This window comes from Mus caroli, chromosome 1 (genome assembly GCF_900094665.2).
Source record: "Mus caroli chromosome 1, CAROLI_EIJ_v1.1, whole genome shotgun sequence".
Lineage (NCBI taxonomy): Eukaryota > Metazoa > Chordata > Mammalia > Rodentia > Muridae > Mus > Mus caroli.
Genome location: NC_034570.1, coordinates 125,305,847 through 125,327,476, shown reverse-complemented (window position 1 = coordinate 125,327,476; position 21,630 = coordinate 125,305,847). Strand labels below are relative to the sequence as shown.

The window sequence follows — 21,630 nt, the reverse complement described above, 5'->3', positions numbered from 1 at the left end:
AGGAGTCAAGACAAGGGTTTCCCAGTGCTGCTCAGTTATCTCTACCAGGTTTAGTCTCTACCTGCTTGTTGAGCATGAAGATATCTACCCAGCATTAATTTAGCTTTTTTTTTTTTTTTTTTTTTTTTTTTTGGTCAGCAACTATGAAGCACGCTTGTGTGGATTAATGTCTTTTCAAAGCAAGCTTGCAAGTCAGATGTTATGACCCCAAATTCACGGTCTACTGGGTAGTGGGAGCTAGGCCAAGTCAACAGAAGGATGTCAGTGGAAAGTGATGCGGGCTTGGTTTCTGGAACAAGCTGAACAACCTGGTTCTTCTTCTTCCTACCAGGATTCCCCACTGAAAGCGGTGCAGATGTTGTGGGTTAACCTGATTATGGACACGTTTGCTTCCCTGGCCCTGGCCACAGAGCCCCCCACCGAGTCTCTGTTGAGGCGGCGCCCCTATGGGCGAAACAAGCCTCTGATCTCCCGCACTATGATGAAGAACATCTTGGGCCATGCCGTGTATCAGCTCCTAATCGTCTTCCTCCTCGTCTTTGCTGGTGAGCCACAGCTGGGAAAGGGAAGGCAGCTATTGGGTGCTAGATTTAGTTAGTCGCAGAGAATGGTTGAGAAGAGACAGGAGCACAGTAGCTGGTGAAGTACAGACATACAGGCACACTAGCAGCTTTGCCAGTGAGTGCTGCCTGTGTGTTCTCAGCACATAGACATGGTACACATAGCTTTCCATCATGCCACACCACAGGGGCACAAACGGGACTGATGCCAACTGACAGACAAAAATCAGAGAAGTTGAGACGAGAGCCAACATTTAAAATATCCCATTGAGTGGGGCTGGAGAAACAAGTCTGCAATTAAAAGCACTTGTTGCTCTTGCAGAGGACCCAGGATCGGCTCTCAGCACCCACGTGGTGGTTCACAACCATCTGTAAATCCAGCCCCAGGGGATCTGATGTCCCCTTCTGACCTCCAGCAGCATGGGCATGCATGCAGACAAAACACTCATACACATAAAACAAAACAAAAAAGAATCTAAAATAATCTTTTAACTGTTTTATCTTTAAACAAACAAACAAACAAAACGTTCAATAACTGATATAACTCAGAAATGGCCCAATTCGAATGGTCTTTGTAATGGCCATAAGCCGTCAGGATGGCTGTTCTGTCTCAACCAGAACCCTCACTGAGACCACAGTCATCCTCTAATAATTGTCCTGCCCTACCAGGCGACCGACTGTTCGACATTGACAGTGGGAGGAAGGCACCTCTCAATTCACCCCCCAGCCAGCACTACACCATTGTTTTCAACACGTTTGTGCTGATGCAACTCTTCAACGAAATCAACGCTCGGAAGATCCACGGTGAGAAGAATGTGTTTGCAGGCATCTACCGCAACATCATTTTCTGCTCTGTAGTTTTAGGCACATTCTTCTGCCAGGTAAGATTCTGTCTGGGCTTGGGATAGCGGTGCTGGGAGACAGAGGGCAGAAGCTTGGGAGCTAGGAATCTCTCTATGTGCGCAAGGTTAGGAGAGGGAGTTACGAGGACCAAGGCTAAGAGTAAACACCTTGGGGGTCCCAGTTGGCTTTCCTGGGTACCCCGTTTTTAGAACTGAGCCCACTCAGGTGCTCCAAGGCAAGGGAGCATGTCCCCTGCAAGTATGACTTAGAGAATTCTTTCATGACCTTTCTAAATGTGCAGAAGTTCCATATAGTGACCTCCTTCCCATGCCAGCACACATAAAATGGCATGTGTATAGGTAGTGTAGGCTCCCAGTCCCCACCCTGGCCCTTTTGTTCTGAGTGAGTTTATGATTGGAAATGCTGCACGATTCACAGAGGAGTGATGGGTTGGTACGTACATAGCTGCCGGGATAACCCTGCCTGGGCTCCTGGTATGAAAACGAGGATCAAGAGCACAGTTGCCTGGTAGTGGGAAGATGGGGTCTTTCCTTCTTGTCCCAGTTCTGACTAGTGAACCTAGTTAGAGGTTCACTAAGATACTTGGCTACAAAGGATTATGGGAAGGCCACACAACCGAAGAACATCTTCTTGGAGCTGGAGACAGCAGCAGTTAAGAGGGGGCCAGAGTTTAAATTCCAGCATTCGACATCACTCGACTCCTGATCACCTGTAATGCTACCTCCAGAGGATCTGACACTCTCTTCTGTCTTCTGTGGTACATGGATTAGGGTACAGACCCACACATTGACACACACATGCACACACACACACACACACACACGTTCCTCTTCTGCAGTGCCTTCTCTCTGTCACACACTAGCCTACATCACAGGAAGCCTCCAACTTTCTCTATTCCTGCCAGGCCATATATTAATCGCTGTCACGATACTCATAGCCATCTATCCCATGATTCCCATTTGAAGTGTTCTATGAAAATTGTAGCTGTTGCCCTTCTCCACGTCTGCAGTTCTTTCCTGTTCCATTAGGACTCGAGCCCCAAGGGCCCTGCAGGGGGCGCTGTGGCCCTAGCCACCCTGGAGGTCTTGGCCTCCCCGTGGCAGGCCGTGCTTTGCTGTGTTTCAGATCATGATTGTGGAACTGGGAGGGAAGCCCTTCAGCTGCACAAGCCTGACCATGGAGCAGTGGATGTGGTGTCTCTTTATAGGGATTGGAGAACTTTTGTGGGGTCAGGTGAGTGTGTGGTGCCCTCTACAGATCCCTAAGGCTGCAGACCCCAGCTCCTTGTTTCACCTGACCCAACCTTCCCCCTTCCCTCCATCACAGTTTCAAGTTCCTTCTGTCTTGGGGTGCCAGGCTGGAGTAACCATTGCCTTCACTTCAGAACTTAGGTTCTCTGCCCCCCATTCCTAGAGACTGAAAAAAAAAAAAGCATTTTGAAACAAAAGTGGAAATTTTCCATTAAAAAATAAACCTAAGGATCTTTTAAAAAAAAAAAAAAGCAAAATGCAAAGCAAACATCGTGCTAACGATGCCACAGTCTGACCCAGGGCTACTCCACTGCTGTGGTGCTGCTGTAGTTCAGAGCTTTCCCTCTTCTCTGCTTCATGGTGGCTGGTTGAATGCCCAGCTCCCACGTGAGATAAATCAGTCCTACAGATGCTCCAGAGAGGAGGGTGACACTCAGATCAGCACAGCCTCTGGAAGCCAGCCACTGGGCTGGAATCAGCCTTCTTCTCTTCACAGACTTTAGTAGCCATGGGCAAGTTCCTTAGCCAGTCCATTTATTAGGGATCTCCACATAGGATAGCAGAGTGATCATTCCTTGTTAACTAGTGAACTATTATTGAACCAAAAACATGACAGTACCTGGTATAAGTACTCAGTGAGTGTTAATATTAATTGTGACAATGTCATCGTACCTTTGAGTTTCATCCTTCCCTTAATACCATGCTTAGTTCTGGCCTGGGCTGTTCTCCGCAGAACTCAAGTCTATACTGAGAATCCCCTAGTGCCGCTTCCCAAGCTAAAAGCGGGATTAAGGAAGGGATGAAAGTCAGTTTAGCTAATTGTGTTCCAATCCGTGTCTCAGTCCCTCCACCCCACATGTACAACACATCTCTCTCCCAGCTCGATTTGCCCTTGGCCCCATCTTCCTGATGTGTGCCTGCTTTATAGCTCTGTTCAGTTGTCTTAAAAAAGACAAAGATCCCACTGGGAAGGAAGAGTCAAGATGGAGACAGAGTGTGAGTGTAATGAAGTGGCTGGGAGATTACAGGAATCAAGTCCCCTTCTGTGTGTCCACAAATGCTGGCACCTTCCCAAGAGCAATCAACTGGAACAATAGGTTCATCTCCTGGGCAGCTTAGTGTTTCTTGGTGCTGCCCAGGTGGGAAAGGTATGAGGCTTAGGAGCCTCCCAAGGGCCTGGCTCAGGCCAGCTAACATCTTTTCTTCTCCAATGTGGCTGTTGTCCCCTTTGGCTGTGACTGCTCTCAGGTCATCTCTGCAATACCTACCAAGTCTCTGAAGTTCCTGAAGGAGGCTGGCCACGGCAGTGACAAAGACGACATCAGCAGGGATACTGAGGGAATGGAGGAGATTGACCTTGCCGAGATGGAACTTCGCCGAGGCCAGATCCTCTGGGTCCGTGGCCTGAACCGGATTCAGACTCAGGTACTCTGTGGTGGCTTGTCCTTACCCTGGGAGAAGTCTCCCCATCCTGGAAAAGGGTAGGAGGGCAGTAATTCCTGGCGGTCAACACCTTTACCCCTTTCATAAGGCTCACTGTTCAAGCGCAGCCCGTGTTCCTTAACTTCAGGGCCAACAGGGCCAGAGGTCTCTGGGGGATTCCTCTAGGAGGGACTAGTCGGCAGACTGGACCATGGGCCAACAGACTGGACCACGTTCCCCGAGTTCCTCAGCTGTGGTTAGCCCTTCAACCCATCCCCACCCCCACCCCAGGTTTGTCAGTGGAGCTGTCTTCCCACATAAGGTCTATTCCAGTACCAGCCGCCGACCCCAAGATAGGGACTGTGTAGTCCCTTCCCTGCCCTGAAGGAAGAACTAAGAGCCCTGATTTTATAACACTGGTAGGAAAAGCCAGCTTCCCTGAAGGTCAAGCTGCTGTCCGCAGTGAGAGCTGTTATCTGGGGAGGTCTTTGTTAAAGAAGCTCACCTTCTTCCATTGTTCTCCCTTGATGCAAGGCCTCTCTGGGGCATCTGATGATTAAGTAGCTATAAGCAGCAGTCTCTCTGTGCCTGATATCTTTGGAAGAATTCAGACTTGCTTCCCAAAAAGGGACTTTCTGAAACAGAGTACAAGTGAGTCCCCTGCTTGTAGCCCTAACCACATTTCCCCCGACTTCCCATGCATCGCTACTGGGACAGCTTCGGGGACCCCTCAACCTTTTATGATTTTAGTCCCAAGGTTCCCAAACAAACCGTCAATTCCAAGATCTTGAGGGGACTGTCCTGAGCAAGGCCTGTTTCTGTCCTGAGCAAGGCCTGTTTCTTCCCCCTAGTTCAAAATATTTCACTTCAAAAACTGGCCTTTGGCTGGTTTAGAAAATTGCCTGGCCAGCCTCCCACCCCCCTCCCCCCCATCCCCTTTAGTGTACAGGGAAGAAAAGCGAATTCACATTTTAAACTGCTTACCTGGTAGGAACTGCCTCCAAACCCCCCCAACATACCCCCCCTCCAGAAGACACCAGGTAGAAAAATGGGCAAGATACAGGTCGTAAACCCTGGGCTCCTCTCCTCTTTCTCCTAGGAAGGGAACTGAATCCTGACTTACATATATCACCTCATTCTATCAAGTCCCCACCTCTGCCCACCCCCACCCCCACCCCCACTGAGTCCCTTGGGTGCCTGTAGATCTTAGCACCTTAACTCCCAACTCTTCAGGTCTGCTCCTTTCAAAATAACCTCTTTGCTTTTCTTCCCTTCAGGGTCCTCTTCTACTGTGTGTTTGCTCTTTTTTTTTTTTTTTTTTTTTTTTTTTTTTTTTTAATTTATTTATTTTGGTTTTGTCCCTGTTTTTTTCCTGGCCAGGATCCCCTCCTTCCAGAGCCTCCTTGCTCTTGCCAGTCTTCTTTCTGGGGAGCTGAGATTCATGGCTCTTCCTTTTCCTGCACTCCCAGTCTGCATCCCCTCCGATCTCACATACCTTCAGGCATACCTCTTTCCCTGCTAGAGTGGAAGGGAGTTGGGCCAGATTGACTTTAAGACCTAAATCTGAGGCCAACCATGTGGTGCACATCTAACAACCTCAGCCTTCAGGAGGCTGGGGTGGAAAGATTCCTAGTTAGGCCAGCCTGGACCCTACCTCAAAAAAAAAAAAAAAAAAAAAAAAAGCCTAAACAGCCTCCAACAACAGCCTATTGAAGATGCCGCTGATAAGATCCATCCACAACATTGTAACTGGCACCTAACTGAGCAAATGAGACTTGAGTGTGCTAACTGCATCTTCCATGTCCAAAGCCCTCCCATCCCCATCAGGAGGGATTTTGTTCTGTCTCCGGAGGATCCTAACAAAAGCCCTTACAGTCTGGCTGCTGGTCCCCAATTGCAACACGTGGGGTGGGAGATGTTGCCAAGTTACTGCCCAGTCCTGGCCGGGATTCCCCCCCCCCCCCCGCTCTAGGCATTTCCTCACTTCACCTTTACCCTTTAGTTTGGGGGAGGTAAAAGCACTAGAAAGAAAACATTTGAAGAATTAAAGGGCTGGACTCTTAGAACAGTAAACTCAGAATGCAGTTTTCATTATGTAAGTTGGACCCTGTAACACTCTAAGCTCCTAGGAAGGAGCCTCTACCTTCTTAATGGGACCGAAATCCCCCCAAAGGGCAGCCCTCACCTCCTACAGCCTCAGCCCGCAGGCCACTGTGTGGGGAAGCATTTTAGCTCATGCCTGGTCTCCACCCCTAAGCATTTCATGGCTTCTCTAGAGGCTCTGTTTACAAGAACAGGAATCTGACTCAGGAGAAACTGAGTCAGAAATCCTTCTGGGGATGCAGTCACAGAATCCCAGTAGATCGCTGAAAGATAAAGGAATCCCTTTCTATTTGCTCCTTATTGCTTAGGAGTCAAGGAGAGGGTGGTAGATTGATTAAGATCCCAGATCATTGCTTACTGCGGGAAAGCGGTGATATTAATTGCCTCCATCCCTAAGAAGGAAAAAGCAGAAAGCCAGAGGGCTGCTGTGATAGGCGGGTGGGGGAGAGTGGCAGCAGAGGCAGCCTCCCGGCACCACTAGCACCAGTCTGCCAGTAAAGGTCTCCAGTGCTTAAGTCATGAGTGAGTTTCAGAATTGTGCTTCATGGACCAGCAGAATCCCTAAGCACCACTGTAGCTAGAGGAAGCATCAAAACAGACACCGCCTCCAAACCAAGCCACTCAACCTGGCAGTCTTCTCACCAAGGCCCACTTGTGTGGACTGCTATACTGCCCATCTTCTTTACACACGTGTTAACTTCCTGGGAAATTGGCAAAAACAAACAAACAAACAACTAGTTGACTTAGTTGGTGTAGAGACTCCTGGGTCTTACATTTCACTAATATGTACTTTGTTTCTGGTATGTCAAATTGCATGCCTTATTTTTAAGAGTACAGGTCAACATAATGAAAAAGCTACCTGTTACCATTGGGGAGAAGTTCTTTTGTGCCTGTCCATCCTAGGCTACAGGGGAAAAGGAAACCCAATCCAGGCTGGGTGTTTGAAAATCCATAGCAAATTGTTCCTTAAATGACAATGACGTGTGGTTTGCAATTACTGCCCTCCCCCGCCCCACCCTCACCTGTTGCTCTGGGTTTAAGGGAATAGCTCTCTCGCTCTCCTACCCCTCTCCCCAGCCCTCCTGACCCTGCCTTCCTCTTCCTTCTCTCTGACTGTGGAGCAAAGCTGTCTCACTCTCTGATTCTTTGCAGATTGACGTAATTAACAATTTCCAGACGGGAGCCCCCTTAAAGAGAGTCCGAGAGAACATGACTCAACACCTTGATGTAAAACTGGTTCCTAGCTCCTATTCCGCAGCAGTTGCATCACTCAGAACTTGCCCCTCCATCTCTTCTGCCATCTCTTCTGCAGTTACATCTCCTCCTGTGGGCAGTGAGTGAGAGTATGTTACAATGCATGATTTACTAAAGCGACCACAAGAGAGCACGTGGCATCCACTTTAACCAACCATGGTTACTAGTGCTTTTCGGGTCCCCCACCCACCCCTTTGATCTTTTGACTTAAGGGAAGAAAAGAAAAAAATTCTCCCCTACCCCAGCTAAAACCAGGCTGGATACCCTGGTTTCATTTTATTGTTTTTTTAATGTTGGAAAGTTATTAACCTTAACTAACCCTGTTTTCTGATTGTTCCTCTGCATTGCTCACTGCTTCTTTCCTTGAGTTGCTTTGTTTTGTTTTTCTTTGTTTCACCCCGTCCTGCTTTGTTCCTCCCCTCCTCTTCTAACTCCGCCTCTTCAGATGTGACATTAATCCCACCCCTCCCCAACCCCCACAGGACTAGGAACTCTGTGTTAGGGGTGAGGGAGCCTCTGCCCAGGGGATGCTTAGCCAGGGTCTGTCCTGATGGAGCCAGTGCTCAACTGTTCACTGATAACAGTCTTTGTGGCTACCACTGTACTGTTACCTGGCAACAAAAGTTGTAACTTAGATTGGAAAGAGGAAGTCAGCTCAAAGAGTGGTGTCTTACCTCTCAGAGATGACCTTAAATCAAACTCTAGTTCCAGAACCAATTAGCGCACATACAACCCAGCCGCCGGGAGGCTAAGGCCGGAGGATTGTGAGTTTACGCCCTCCCCTCCCCCACTTCTCATCGTTTTGTCTAGTTTGATCGTCCAGCCAGCCTTTGTATCATACTTTGCATATTCCGTTTTAGGAAACCCTGTCTGTCCAGGCTTAATTGGCACCTGTAGGTTTTAATGTAGGACTTGCTGCTCCCTCTGGTAGATTATTAGACACTTGCTACTGCCTTCCTGTTTCTGGTCTATTTACCTTCCCAGAACAGAGGGAGGCAGAGGGGAGAGACAGTCAGCACAGTTTCCAGTGAGGGAATGTCCTCTGTCATCACACGTGTTACATACTTGAGTGTCCCGTCCATCCCTCCCCACAGCCAGCCCTAAGTTGCCAGTGGCCTGTGATCACATGACCGCCAGGCAGCTTTTCCAGGCTTCAATTTGTTCTTGCCTTTTAGCCACCCATAAAAGTTCTGGTAAGAGTTTGGAGTTGAGGGTGGGGCTACAGTGATACCTGCTGTTTGTTGAGGCCCAAAGGCAGGTCTGAAGACACTAAAAAGTCTTACCCTGCAAAAACCTCTCCTTCTAGTCCTGCCACATTCCTCTACTAACCTTTTCTCTCTCTTAGTTCTGCCCTCCCTTTCTAAGAGTCCTGCTGAGTTTGTTCATTCACATGTCTCTGGTAGAAAGAGCTAGTGCTGGCTGTCCTGGGGACTTAATGGCAGAGGACAGAGACCAGTGGGCTCGGAGGAACTGGTAAACCACATACCCTGTGCCCCTAAAAGTTTAGACCAAAGAAGAAATAGACCACACCTACTCTTTCTCCGGCACGCCCCTTCCCTGGAGACCCCAGGAGTTGCGGTTGTGTGTTTAACCCTCTCACCTGCTTTGCCATCCCAGTTTTAAATGACTCCGATTGTGCATCCGGATCTCCCCAAGGTCCCTGACGCTTCCCTCTGGAAGGAAGTCCCATAGCTCTCGACCCCTAGCCTATGAAAGGGGAGTAGAAAAGTTCAATATTCCCATGGAGAAATGGCACCTTCATCAGACCAGCTAAGCTTCCAAGTGTGCTCCACACTCACCTGGTGGTCCAGCCTGCTTTGGGTTTCCTCCCGGTGAAGGAGTTACCCTTTAATCAGCCCCTCAGGAAACATTTCCTGGCTAAGCGGGAAGCAGGTGATGCTTTTCCCATATCTGCCCCAGCAGCCCTTCTCATCCCACATACTGCTTACACACCGGGTTCTGTGCTCCAGACCCAGATCACAGTAAGTAATATACTCACTGTGTGACTAGCTGTCCAGCAGCACATGATCTCTGAGCCAGTGTTGGAGTTGAGCATCTGGCACAGCCCCATGCCTCTGTGCCTCACCCTTCCCCCCACCCCTAGGCCAGGTGGTCCTCCCCAGTCCCCTGACTCCTTGCTTGGGCCTCCTTCCAGGTGGCTGGTTCCCCTTAGTGTCTAGAAGTCCTGAAGTCTAAGTGGACAACTGTTCTTGCTTCCCCCAAAGGTGGCCCTATTTTTCCCACTGGACCCTTCCTTGTTACTTTATCTCCTGTATTTGTTTGCCTATAAGAGGGTTGTTAATCACCCCAACAGGAGAGAGGACAAGCCCGCAAACAAACTCCAGACCCTTCAATCCTAATTTTCAAAAATCAACTCTTTTCATGATGCACATATAATTGTTGCAATAAAATATCCAGTTAAAAAAACAAATAAACAAACAAACAAAAAACTAGAAGCAAGAAGTTTAAAGCTATAAAGGTCCCTGCCATCCTGTAGAACTCTGAAGAATGTAGAAATGGCAACATCAGATGGCAGTATTCCTATGTACCTACCTACAGACTTTAGACCTGTCCCTTGGCCGGGGCATCTCTACCAGGGTTAAGGGAGAAGATTGAATTTCAACTCACTTAGTCTATCTTGTCTTGCTCAAATATATCAAGTATAGGTTACAGAAAACTTGGGACCACCCAAAGATTTGAGGGAGCTTCCATTCTGCCTGATCTTACCCAGATCTGAACAGAGGCAACCTGACTGGTGAGATTCACCATCAGACAGCCAGTAGAACCACAGAAGGATGGAAAGCAGGCCCTCGCTGCTGCTCCTGAGGTTACATTTCTTATGTGTGCTGCAGGGTTGAGCTGACAGTTGAGTGGCAGAGTCTCTTGCCTTCCAAGTCCTGAACACTCCAGTCATGGGTGGGTCTGTAGCTATAGAGGAGAGAGGCCAGGGAGGGAAAGCCTTAGCCAGAGAAGAGAGAGCCACTGCTCTGATGGTGAGGCTCCTGTAGGCAGTATCTTTGAGGGATCTGTAAAATTATGAGAGGACCCAGGACAGGAAACCCAGCGGGTTTATTTGGCTGTTTGTGTGCGCTGCTACCTCCACGTTCTTGCTTCTTCCCTAGGGATGTATTTTTTGTTTAAACAGCAGAGGAATTAAAGAGACACTCTTACCACCCGGCATCCACTCCTCCTCCCTAACCTCTAGACCCTAACAATTTCTTTCGCATCAATCTCGTTTCTTTTCCAAGGAAGAATGGGTCTGAACCAGACTAGGATTGACCACTTCCCTCAATAGAAGACACCCTAGAGCCACCAGCTTTTCCCGGCCTCCCTCTGTTTCTCCTTGGCCTCCACCCCTCTCCAACACTGCATCCCAGTCTACCAACCCAGATTCAAAGCCACACTTGAGTGACACAGTTCAGCCATGTAGAATTAGCAAAGCAAAGCAGCAAACAAGGAAAACACCCAAGGAGCTGATGCTTAGGATTAAGCAAAAGCTGCCCCCCAGGATTCATCGCAGTCAGTCTTCCCTAGACTCCTGAGCCACCAAGTCCCTTCTTCTATGCAGTAGAAAGGAGGCTGACCAGGCAACATACTTGCCCATTTACTCAGGAACACTGCAAAGTGTCTCCGTCGTTCTTTTCAACTATCCCAGCAGAAAAGCCACTCATTTGAAGCCAGCCTCCTGGATCAGGTTTCTCTCCTGGTAACTCTGTATCGTCACACTAGGCCATGCTCCTCTTCACAATATGCAGGTGGCTGGGCAAAGCAGCATGAAGGTACACTTTGGGTTTGAGCAGCATTGCTGTGGATTGGACGTGGGTGTGCAGTTGAAGGATGAACACCAGGCCTTCCTCAGTAGGCAGGGAAAGGCTTCTTTTCAAACCTGTGTTTTATCTGCATCTTCTAGGGAAAGGCAAGGAGGAGCTCCCTTCTGTGGGGGAGGGGACACAGCAGAGGTGGTGGGATGGAGAGGGATGTGCATGGCTTCTGAATGAACAGTTAGGGACTTTTAATTTCCCTGCATGCTGTGGAATGAAGATTGGCTTGTCTGCCTGTGCACAGTATCCATGGTCACTTGTCACTCAGTGTTTATCCATGTGCAGTTTTCATGAACGTTGGCTTTTGAGGGGTTGAAACAGATAACAGAGCTGCTGTGTGTAATTTTCTCATCCCACATGCACAAGAAGAGGCCAGCCTCAATACAGAAAGTCACCTATGTGAATTGCCTTTTAAGTTCTTCCATTAATGTCACCTAGTTCCAACATGCTGTCCTCTATCCAGAAGAACTAACCAATCCCTTGGTTTGTTTCATTTTAAGAGTGGATTCTTTTGGAATGCTGTTTGCTTTGTGCTACTTTTTGGAATGTAACCTTTGAGACGTCCTCACTGACTGTCATCAGTCACTCTACGCCCTGTGCTTGAGATCCGAGGCGTGTGATGGTTTGGGTTGTTGAGCCATCATGTTTTATAGTTGGGGGGGGGGGTTGTTTCTCTTCTCAAACCACTAATTTTTTTTTTGTTGTTGTTGTTCTCCATGCCAATTCTCACCTCTCTTCTCTTCTCATCCTCTTTCTCATTCTCCTGGTTATAGATCAGAGTGGTCAAAATGTTCCATAATCTCCATGAAGTTGTTCATAAACCCAAGAACCGTAGCTCCATCCACGCCTTCATGACCCAACCTGAGTACCCCGCAGATGATGAACTGTCTCAATCCTTCCTGGATATCCAAGAGGGCAATCCTGAATTGGCTTCTAAGGCGGGGACGAGTGTGCTCCTGTTGGATGGTGAAGCTGCTTCACAGGACAACACAAATAACAACGCCGTGGACTGCCACCAAGTGCAAATCGTTACCTCCCGTTCTGACAGCCCTCTGCCAAGCCTGGAGACACCGGTCTGAACTTCCATTCTCTGAGTCCCGCCCCTGCTCTTCCTGTTCCTCTTCTTCTGTCCCATGTGTATGTGATGGTGGGACTTGTCATTGTTGTGTCAGCTGCTCCTAAGTATGTGAGAACCCCCACCCGACCATGAAGAAGCAGGAGCACAGACCTACCTGGATTCAGTCAAACCCTGGGCAGGTAACGGTAGATCCACTCCTCAGGTGTACTCGCTGTCATTTTAAAGAGATGGTAGCAAACCTCTTGGCATCACCCAACCCAAAATCTCCACAGCACTCCCACATGCACTACCACCTCCTCTTGACTCCAAGATTTTATCCAATGAGTTTCTGCCATTTACATTTACAAGCTAAGTTGTGGGCTTGGTGCAAGACAAATACCCTGTGTTTGTGTTTCAGTAGAGTGGTTTTTCTTAAAACATTTTTTTTCCTATTTTGAAAATGTGCACTCTAAGGCTTTTTCTGCCCTTCAGTCTGATGTCCCCTCAAGGTTCTTATATGACTGATCTCTCTCTCTCTCTCTCTCTCTCTCTCTCTCTCTCTCTCTCTCTCTCTCTCTCTCTTTCATGTTAGCTATAAGAATGGAAAGGACATGGACAAGTTGAGCCAACTTTGACCCTTTCTGGCCCCAGTAGACCCTTTCATTCTGTTCTAGAGGCAGGCAGATTTCTTTGCTAAAATGGTCTTTTTGGAGCAAATGAGCTGGTGAAATATTTCCCTATTCTTACCAGGTCAGCACCCACCTTCTGAATGTCTGTCTTCTTGGGTATATAGGGGTTTTGAAGTGCCAGGGAAATCAGCCCTGACCATGGGGCTTGTGCATGTGGAATCTATAGTTTTTACCGTAGGCCTGAGCTTCCTTCTTGCCCGGGGAGGTAGCAGAAGAGTGAATGAGTCATGCCCCTGCCTCCTAGCTGGTTGAGGAGCCTCAGAAGGACCAGAAGTCATTAAAGCAGACTTCTTTCAAGGGTTTTTGCCAAGGCTCTCCCAGGGCAGGAGCTTCTGGGGGGTAGGGGGGAATGAGTGTTAAGAAGTCTTGGGAAGGGCTAAAGAACCAGTCCTTCAGGATCTGAGAAACCTCCCTACACTTTGCCCCACATCATTTTCTGTCTCTAAGGAGGTCCCCAACTTCTGCAAACATTCTAATGTTGAAAATGCATATCCACAAGAGGAGGCTCCCTGACAGCATGCTGGTTCAAGGAGCAAAAGGCTCTCCCTGGGAAGCCACCTCCTCCCACCACCCCCACCACCCCACCACCCCCGTTTTCACGCACCCTCCTCCAGCGTCTCTACTGCTGCCCGGGAAAGTCTGTGCCTTTCTGCCCCGAACACTGCCCAGAGCACCCTCTGCCCGCCCGCCTCTCAGGAGTTGGGAACTTCACCAAAAGGGACTTTGCCTTACTGGGACAAGGAGGAGGCACAGTCGCAGGTGCTCCATGTGTATCACCGCTGGGCTGATCTAAGCATTTTTGTGCAGGTGGATGGAATGTATGTCCCCAAGTCCCATCTCCTGTTAGGTCAGTGAAGCCTTCCTCCCTCTTTCCAGGGTAATAGGAATAAGAGGGTGCACGAGGCTCATGAGAACAGCCAGGTTTCCACTTGGGAGAGGAAAGTGAAATGAGCTTGCCCACTCTTCTTCTAGCCTTCTTCCTCCCACCCCACCTTTCCCCCACGCTCCCAGGGGAGGGTGAGTGAAGGGACAAACACCATTGCACACCCATTCCAGCATAATCCATCATTCTAGCAGGGAGGAGGTTTTGATTTGGTTTTCGTAAAGCTTACACATTTCGGCAATCTTTCCTCTTTGCAGGGAAAGGTATCTCACTCGAGGTGTTGCTGTTCAACTATATATATTTAAGTACAGTTGAAGATTGGATTCTCTCAACTCTTTTATTACCTCAGATCATTTTAAAAAAATAAGCCAGTAGCAAGTTTTGAAGGCCATTTTACCATCCTTGCTCCCAAACGACTCTGTGGTGCCTGACAGGTTACTCCTGAGGGCTTGTGTCTACTTTTTCAAAGTCAACAGGTTTTACTGTGTATGCGTGTTCTGTAGTTTCCATAGTAAGAGAAAATATAGAAATATTATGCAAAAAATATAGTTTTCTTTAGGTCAGGGACTGACATCTATTAGTCAGCCATATATCTATATCTATATATATTGTTTAAAGAATTTCAAATAAAGTGCCACCGTGTCACACCGTGGAGAGGAGCATCACCAGCTGTTTGGCACGACAGGTGACTCAGTACGTTTGTAATTGGTTAAAAACAACAACCAATATACCATACTTTCTTTCTCCAAACAGCCATCTTTATATTTAGGGAAAAAATTTGTTGGGTTCTAGACTTTTTTAATATAAATTTTGTTGATACAGAATTGAATAAGTTCAAGTGTTTCTGTGCATATGTTTTTATATGTTTTTTTTTTTCTATTCAGTTTCAGTAATCCAGGTGGCAGTGTGTAAATATGACATCAGTTATGACACTTTCCCCTAAATGGTGCTCTGGATTTGAAAGAGGTCAGATGGGGAGAGAGAATATATCCTAGAGCCTTCTTTTGATAAACCTGGACAGATGGGTAAGAGCCTGCTGGTAGTGAAGGAAGCACCCACAAAGAGGCTCCTTAGCTGTGGGGCCACGGCAGGTGCTGCCGTGGAGGAGAGCCAGGCTTGTTGGTACTCAGGAGTGAGGGTCAGTTGGGTTTCTGTTTCTTAAGGAATTAGTGGGTAGAGTAGTGTCAGTGATGGATGGTCTCTACTCCCATGCAGGGTCTACAGTTCTTTATGCTTCCTTCCCTTTCTCCTCCCCCCGGAGAGACCCCACGAGTGAGGTTCTGTGTATGACTCTGAGTTGTAACAACCTGCTGATACAGCAGATAGGAGCCAGAGCTCCAAACTGGAAAGGATCAATGCAACAACAATGGCTACTTGTAGCTCCGGCTGACAGTCTCAGGACTAGGCCTTCTCAACAGTTCTTCCATGTCCTTTCCAGTACTTTTCCCATCCCAAAAGCTGTAGGAGAGACCAGCTAGAAGCCCTCTGGACCCTTGGAAGTTCCTCGGGGTTGGATTTCTTTTTTGCCTTCAAGCTTTAGGGGAGAGTTGCAAAGATCAATCAGAGGGATTACCTCACTGCCGAAAACCCAAGGGAACTTGAGTGTGCCCGAATCCTCTCCCAGACCCCTCTCTTTCTCCCCACTCCCCTCGCCTTACAGTTGAAGCTACCTGTGGCATCATTCCAATTCAATCACTTTCTGCATCTAGGGTCCACCCCATGGCACTTAGGGGTGGGCACTTGCAATGCCTGCTGTTCTAAAGCCATTCCGGCCTCCTCCTCAGAATAGACCAGATACTCTCGTTCCCTTCCATTTAGCTGAGAGCCAGAACTTTTACCTTCCCAGTGTGCAGTTCGGCCCACTGCCTTCTTTCTTCTTGGTTGGGAGACGTGAAGGAAGGTGAGATTCCCTGCAATGGAATCGACCTTTGGCCCGTATTTTCTCCCTGTATGTATATATGCCATATGTAAATATGCCATATATGTGCCAACAAATTGTTCTACGCCATCTTTTCTAATCAGCATGCAGATAGGAACTTTGAGTTTCTTCTCAGTAACTAGTATAATGAGCACTGGTATTTTTGTACAAAACAAAAAGAAAAAAAAATTGACTTTTGTGGTCTGCATGACAGACATGATATCAAAGCAATGTATACCCTAGTATGTGTGGCCATAGTTTGCAGTTCAGCTGAGCAGTGCACCCAATCTGTATTTGCATTTGATATTATTTAAGCTCTATGTATAATGTTTTGCATGTATTTATATGGTTCTTGGGAGGGGGGATGCTAGAAACTGACAAATCTATACTGCAAATGTGTTATACAACTGACACGGGAAGAAAAGGAGTTTTAAAGGGGGTGACTTTTTGGAACCAATAAAGCTTTTTGCTGATGAACAGAAACCAATGCCATGCACTGAGAATAAAAACCCATGCCCACTTGTAATGTGCTGTCATCTGGGTCTGCATGTCTCCACTTTGGGGTCACACCACCAGGGCTTGCTGGGGCTGAGAATGGCTTTCTCTTCACTACCTTTGGATCAAGCACAGGACCCAAGCTTGTCTCTTCCCACGACATGCCTCCTTCAGGGGCTCACACTCCTGGGACTAAGCCTCATTCCCCCGAAGAACCCCCTTTTCTCTGCACACTATGGTTAGAGTTGGGTAGAGTTCACAACCCAGGCCCTGGAAAGTTGTCCTGAGGCCTTGGGAAAGATGAGCAAGAGGTTCCAGGCACAGGTCCTCCTTTTTCTCATTCATCCCCTCCTCCCTGTCCCCCCTCCTCACTTTGCCCCCTCCCTTCCTAAAATGCCTTTTGAAAAAGTTAGTCCACCTTATAGTGACTGCCTGAAAAGGCAGACATTCTCCAAGGCTGATTTAGACCCCAATTTCTGATCAAAGAAGATAGCCCATTGCCCTCTGGACTGTCATATCTCTCAGATGATTACTTCTTGTAGCTCTCATCCCAAGTATAAAATTGTCCCCTCTAAGAAAAAGGACCCTGTTGGGCTAGAGAGATGTCTCAGGGGTTAAGAGCACTGACTGCTCTTCCAGAGGCCCTGAGTTCAATTCGCAACAACCACATGGTGGCTCACAACCATCTGTAACGGGATTTGATGCCCTCTTCTGGCGTGTCTGAAAATAGCTACAGTGTACTCACATATATAAAATAAATCTTTTTAAAAAGAAGACGGAAAAAGAAGGAGGAGGAGGAGGAAGAGGAAGAAGAAAAGAAGGAGGAGGAGGAAGGAAGAAGAAGAAAGAAGGAAGAAGAAGGAAGAAGAAGAAGAAGAAGAAGAAGAAGAAGAAGAAGAAGAAGAAGAAGAAGAAGAAGAAGAAGAAGAAGAANGAAGAAGAAGAAGAAGAAGAAGAAGAAAGGAAAAGAAGAAGAAGAAGAAAGGAAAAGAAGAAGAAAAAGAAAAGGACCCTGTCTCTTACCTGGGTTTTCTTAGGAAAAGTATTTTGGTGAATGGCAGCCAGTGTTCCCCGGTGGTTTCTGGAAGTGATCATTCAAAAGTAGGGACCAGCCTAGATGGGAAAGACTCAGGCTACATCTTCTTCTTTTTTCTTTTAAATGTTTTTGGTGGGGTGGTGGTGGCACACACCTTTAGCCCCAACATTTGGAAGGCAGAGGCAGGAGAATCTCTGTGAGGTGGTCTACAGAGTGAGTTCCAGGATAGCCAGGGCTACACAGAGAAACGCTGTCTCAAAAAAAACAAAAACAAAACAACAACAAAAAAAGTTTTTCTTGTGTTTGGTTTTTTTTTTTTTTTTTAATGTGTATTGGTGTTTTGCCTGCATGTATATCTGTGTGAGGATGTCAGATCCTGGCACTGGCGTAACAGACAGTTGTGAGCTGCCATGTCGGGGCTGAGCATTGAACCCGGGTCCTTTAGAAGAGCAGCCAGTGCTCATAACCGCTGAGCCATCTTTCCAGCCCCTGTTTTTGTTTGTCTTTTAATAATTTCTTTATTTGTAGTTTATATACATTGGTGTTTTGCCTGCATGTATGTCTGGCGTGGGGATGTCAGATCCCCTGGAACAGGAGCTACAGACAGTTGTGAGCTGCCATGTTGTGCTGGGAATTGAGCCCAGATCCTCTGAAAGAGCAGCCAGTGCTCTAACTGCTGAGCTGTCTCCCCAGCAGTTGGGTTTTTGGTTGGTTGGTTGGTTGGTTGGTTGGTTGGTTGGCTGGTTGGTTGGCTGGTTGGTTGGCTGGTTGGTTGGTTGGTTGGCTGGTTGGTTGGTTGGTTGGTTGGTTGGTTGGTTGGTTGGTTTTCATGTGTCTGAGTGTTTTGCCTGTATGTGTGTCTGTGTACCTCCTGCCTGGTGCCCAGGGAGTCCAGAAGATATGTTCAACTCCCCCGAAACTGAACTTACAGATGGTTTTGAGCCTCCTCATGGGTGCTGGGAGTAGCAGGTGCCCTTAACCACTGAGCCATATCTCCAGCCTAAGAATTATCTCCTGCTTTCCTGTCTGTCCCAGATTGTTCTCCATAGGCATGGACCTATGGAACACTGGTTTCCTTAAAACGGAGTCTGGAAAGTAATTAAATAAATTTAAACTTTAAAGGAGTTGGGGCCTTATTTGATAACTAACTGATGGAGTCATAAAACAGTTACAACAGAACTTGTTTTTTCCCCATTATAAGTGCCTTCCTAAATACCCTTGCTAGAAAGGATGTGTGCATATGCTCGTGCTCTCTCTCTCTCTCTCTCTCTCTCTCTCTCTCTCTCTCTCTCTCTCTCTCTCACGCACGCATACACAGCCCTATAAGATCCTTTCTGAAGCATGACCGCATACTTTTCCTTTTACTGTCCCATCTACTCATCATTGTGCCTATACCTAGGCCTCTCGGTTAAGCCATCAAATCCTAAAGATACAACCTCCTGATTCAGGTATGTGGTAAGGAATGGTGTCTGGCCCAGACCGTTGTATCTTAAGACACTGGTTTGTCAATGGGGCATAAAAGTTAGTTTGGGGGCTGGTGAGATGGCTCAGTGGTTAAGAGAACTGACTGCTCTTCCGAAGGTCCTGAGTTCAAATCCCAGCAACCATATAGTGGCTCACAACCACCCATAATGAGATCTGACACCCTCTTCTGGTGCATCTGAAGTCAGCTACAGTGTACTTACATAATAATAAATAAATCTTTGGGCCTGAGCAAGCAGGGACTGAGCACGTGTAGTTGACCGGAGCGAGCAGAGGTCCTAAAAAAATTCAATTCCCAACACATGCAGACTTACAACCATCTGTACAGCTACAGTGTACTCACATACATTAGATAGATAGATAGATAGATAGATAGACAGACAGACAGACAGACAGACAGACAGATAGATAGATAGATAGATAGACAGACAGACAGATAAAGTTTGGTTCCTCAGATGCAGTTGCACATGAAAGAGAGTATTCTCTTACTTGCAGTTTTAGAAAATAATTGCTTTGACTTCTGTCTGCATTTTCTCGTAGCTTCCTCTTTTGGAAACAAGTCCTCTTCATGTGGTCACTGAGTGATTTAAAGCTCTTACCATGTCTGCCTGTTTCCTTCCCAAGCCTACACAAGGCCAGGGGACTGTAGCAGGTCCTTAGATAACCCATCAGGTACCAACTCAATGGTTACCTGTTCCTGGTCTCTGTCTGTTAGGACATGATCTTGTCGCAGGAAGCAGAAAGGAGGGGATGAGTGGCCTGTTTTCACAGGCAGATGATTTTGTAGCTCTACTGTAAACCAAATCCTTGTTTGTGTGTGATGCCCTTAGCTTCTTTTTACACTGAGTGTGAACCTAAGTCATAAGAAATAGGCTGGGCATGGTGGCACATACTTTTGATCCCAGCACTGGGAGGCAGAGGCAGGCAGATCTCTGTGAGTTCGAGGCTGGTCTATAGAGTGTATTCTAGGATAAGCAGAGCTATGTAAAGAGGCCCTGTCTCAAAAAGCAAAACAAGGGGGCTGGTGATGGCTCAGTGGTTAAGAGCACTGGCTGCTCTTCCAGAGGTCCTGAGTTCAATTCCCAGCAACAACATGGTGGCTCACAATCACCTGTAATGGGACCTGATGCCCTTTTCTGAGGTGTCTGAAGACAGCTACAGTGTACTCATATACATTAAATAAATACATCTTTTAAAAAAATCAAACTTAAGACAACAAGAGGAATAGTCTGCTATATGTATACATGAGGAAGCATTCATCTTGGAAACAGGTGCTTTCTGTATCTGATTCCTGATGTAGAGCCAGCTAGCAACAAGGCTTGACTTCTCTTCTCTCTTGACTAGCACCACTTCCCTTACCCTAGAAAACACAAGAGAGCCCCTTGAATAGTGGCTGCCATCTCTGAGAGAATGATGTCACGCACACAGCATGCAGTCTCTACAGTTAAACTAAGGAGTTAATAGTTCATGTGTTTGGGAAGTCAAATGACACCCAGAAATTACGCATCTTTTCATGAATTTTAGGCAAAGCAAATACTTGAGCTGTCTGCATGGCTCAGTGGTTCCTTTAGTGCCGTTCCTCGTGTTGAGGTGACCTCTAGCCATAAAATTATTTTCATTGCTGGTTCATAGCTGTAATTTTACTACTATAATGAATCATAATGTAAGTATCTGATATTTCTGATGGTCTTTGGTGACCCCCGTAGAAGGGTCATTCGATCTTCCTTCAAAGGGGTCTAGACCCACAGGTTGAAGCCCGCTGACATTGCTGGCTGGCATCACCACACTGCAAGGGGTGGTTCTGCTGCTTCTTCTCAGCAGACCTAGGCTCTGTGTACCAACCCAGCTGCTGCTCACTTTCCTCCATGTGCCTCCCGTAGAGAGACATCTCCTCACAGCAGACACTTCATCCCAGCACAGAACAAGCTCAGGTTAAGCTCATTCTTACTCCTATGCTGGGGAATACTGCTATGGACATGACTTGTTCCAAATCGCAGATGTTCACGCTAGACCTCCTTAAAACTTTTGTTTGTGATACTGAATCCAAAAACCAGACACACACATTGATGGTCAGAAAGCCCTCAAAGATGATTCAGAGCACAGGTGTTACATAAAAATAGTAGTCCTGTTTTTAGATTTTCTTTTGTTTCATTTTTGGTTTGAGTTCTTTTTTTTGACCCGTGTGGTGACTCAGGAGGACAGCAATGTGTTCAAGAACAGCCTGTGCCGTGTACTGAGTTCCAGACCCACCTAAGCTACAGAGTAAGGCCCAGGGTCAAAAGAGGATGGTTTGTTTGTTTTTTAGATTTATTTTATTTCATGTGTCTTGAGTATTTGCCTGCATGTATCTATGCGCACCGTGCATATGCCAAGTGCTCACAGAGGTTAGAAGGCAGATCGGTCCCTAGATCTGAAGCTACAGATGGTTGTGAACAACCATATGGGTGCTGGAAACTTAACTTGGGTCTTCTGTAAAGAGTAAAAAGACCTTTTTTTTTAATGTAAACATCTTTTTTTAAAAAAAGATTTTTTTTTTTTTATTTATATGAGTACACTGCAGCTGTCTTCAGACACACCCCAGAAGAGGGCATCGAATCCTATTACAGATGGTTGTGAGCCACCATGTGGTGGCTGGGAATTTAACTCAGGACCTCTGGAAGTGCTCTTAACCACGAAGCCATTTCTCCAGCCCCTTGTGTTTGGTTTGGATTTGCCTTCCAGAGTAACTCTACCTTTTTTTTTTTTAAGATTTATTTATTTATTTTACTTATATGAGTACACTGTAGCTGTCTTCAG

The 21,630-nt window shown here is 47.0% G+C and overlaps 1 protein-coding gene across 7 annotated transcripts in view; it reads left to right on the top strand.

Moving 5' to 3' along the window:
• Positions 1 to 16,347, top strand: part of Atp2b4 (ATPase plasma membrane Ca2+ transporting 4) — a 96,922-nt gene extending 80,575 nt beyond the window's left edge. For 4 of the 7 annotated variants that reach the window (XM_021168876.2, XM_029477607.1, XM_029477616.1 and 1 more), the window contains 5 exons: positions 332 to 545; positions 1,230 to 1,441; positions 2,550 to 2,657; positions 3,923 to 4,099; positions 12,048 to 16,347. In XM_021168876.2, coding sequence (XP_021024535.1) covers positions 332 to 545; positions 1,230 to 1,441; positions 2,550 to 2,657; positions 3,923 to 4,099; positions 12,048 to 12,353 — 1,017 coding nt within the window. In that variant the 3' untranslated portion in view covers positions 12,354 to 16,347. Of the gene's footprint in view, positions 1 to 331; positions 546 to 1,229; positions 1,442 to 2,549; positions 2,658 to 3,922; positions 4,100 to 7,351; positions 7,543 to 12,047 lie in introns of all 7 variants that reach the window. The other 3 variants (XM_029477625.1, XM_029477620.1, XM_029477631.1) reach the window with 3 other exon arrangements.
• Positions 16,348 to 21,630: the final 5,283 nt, after the last annotated feature.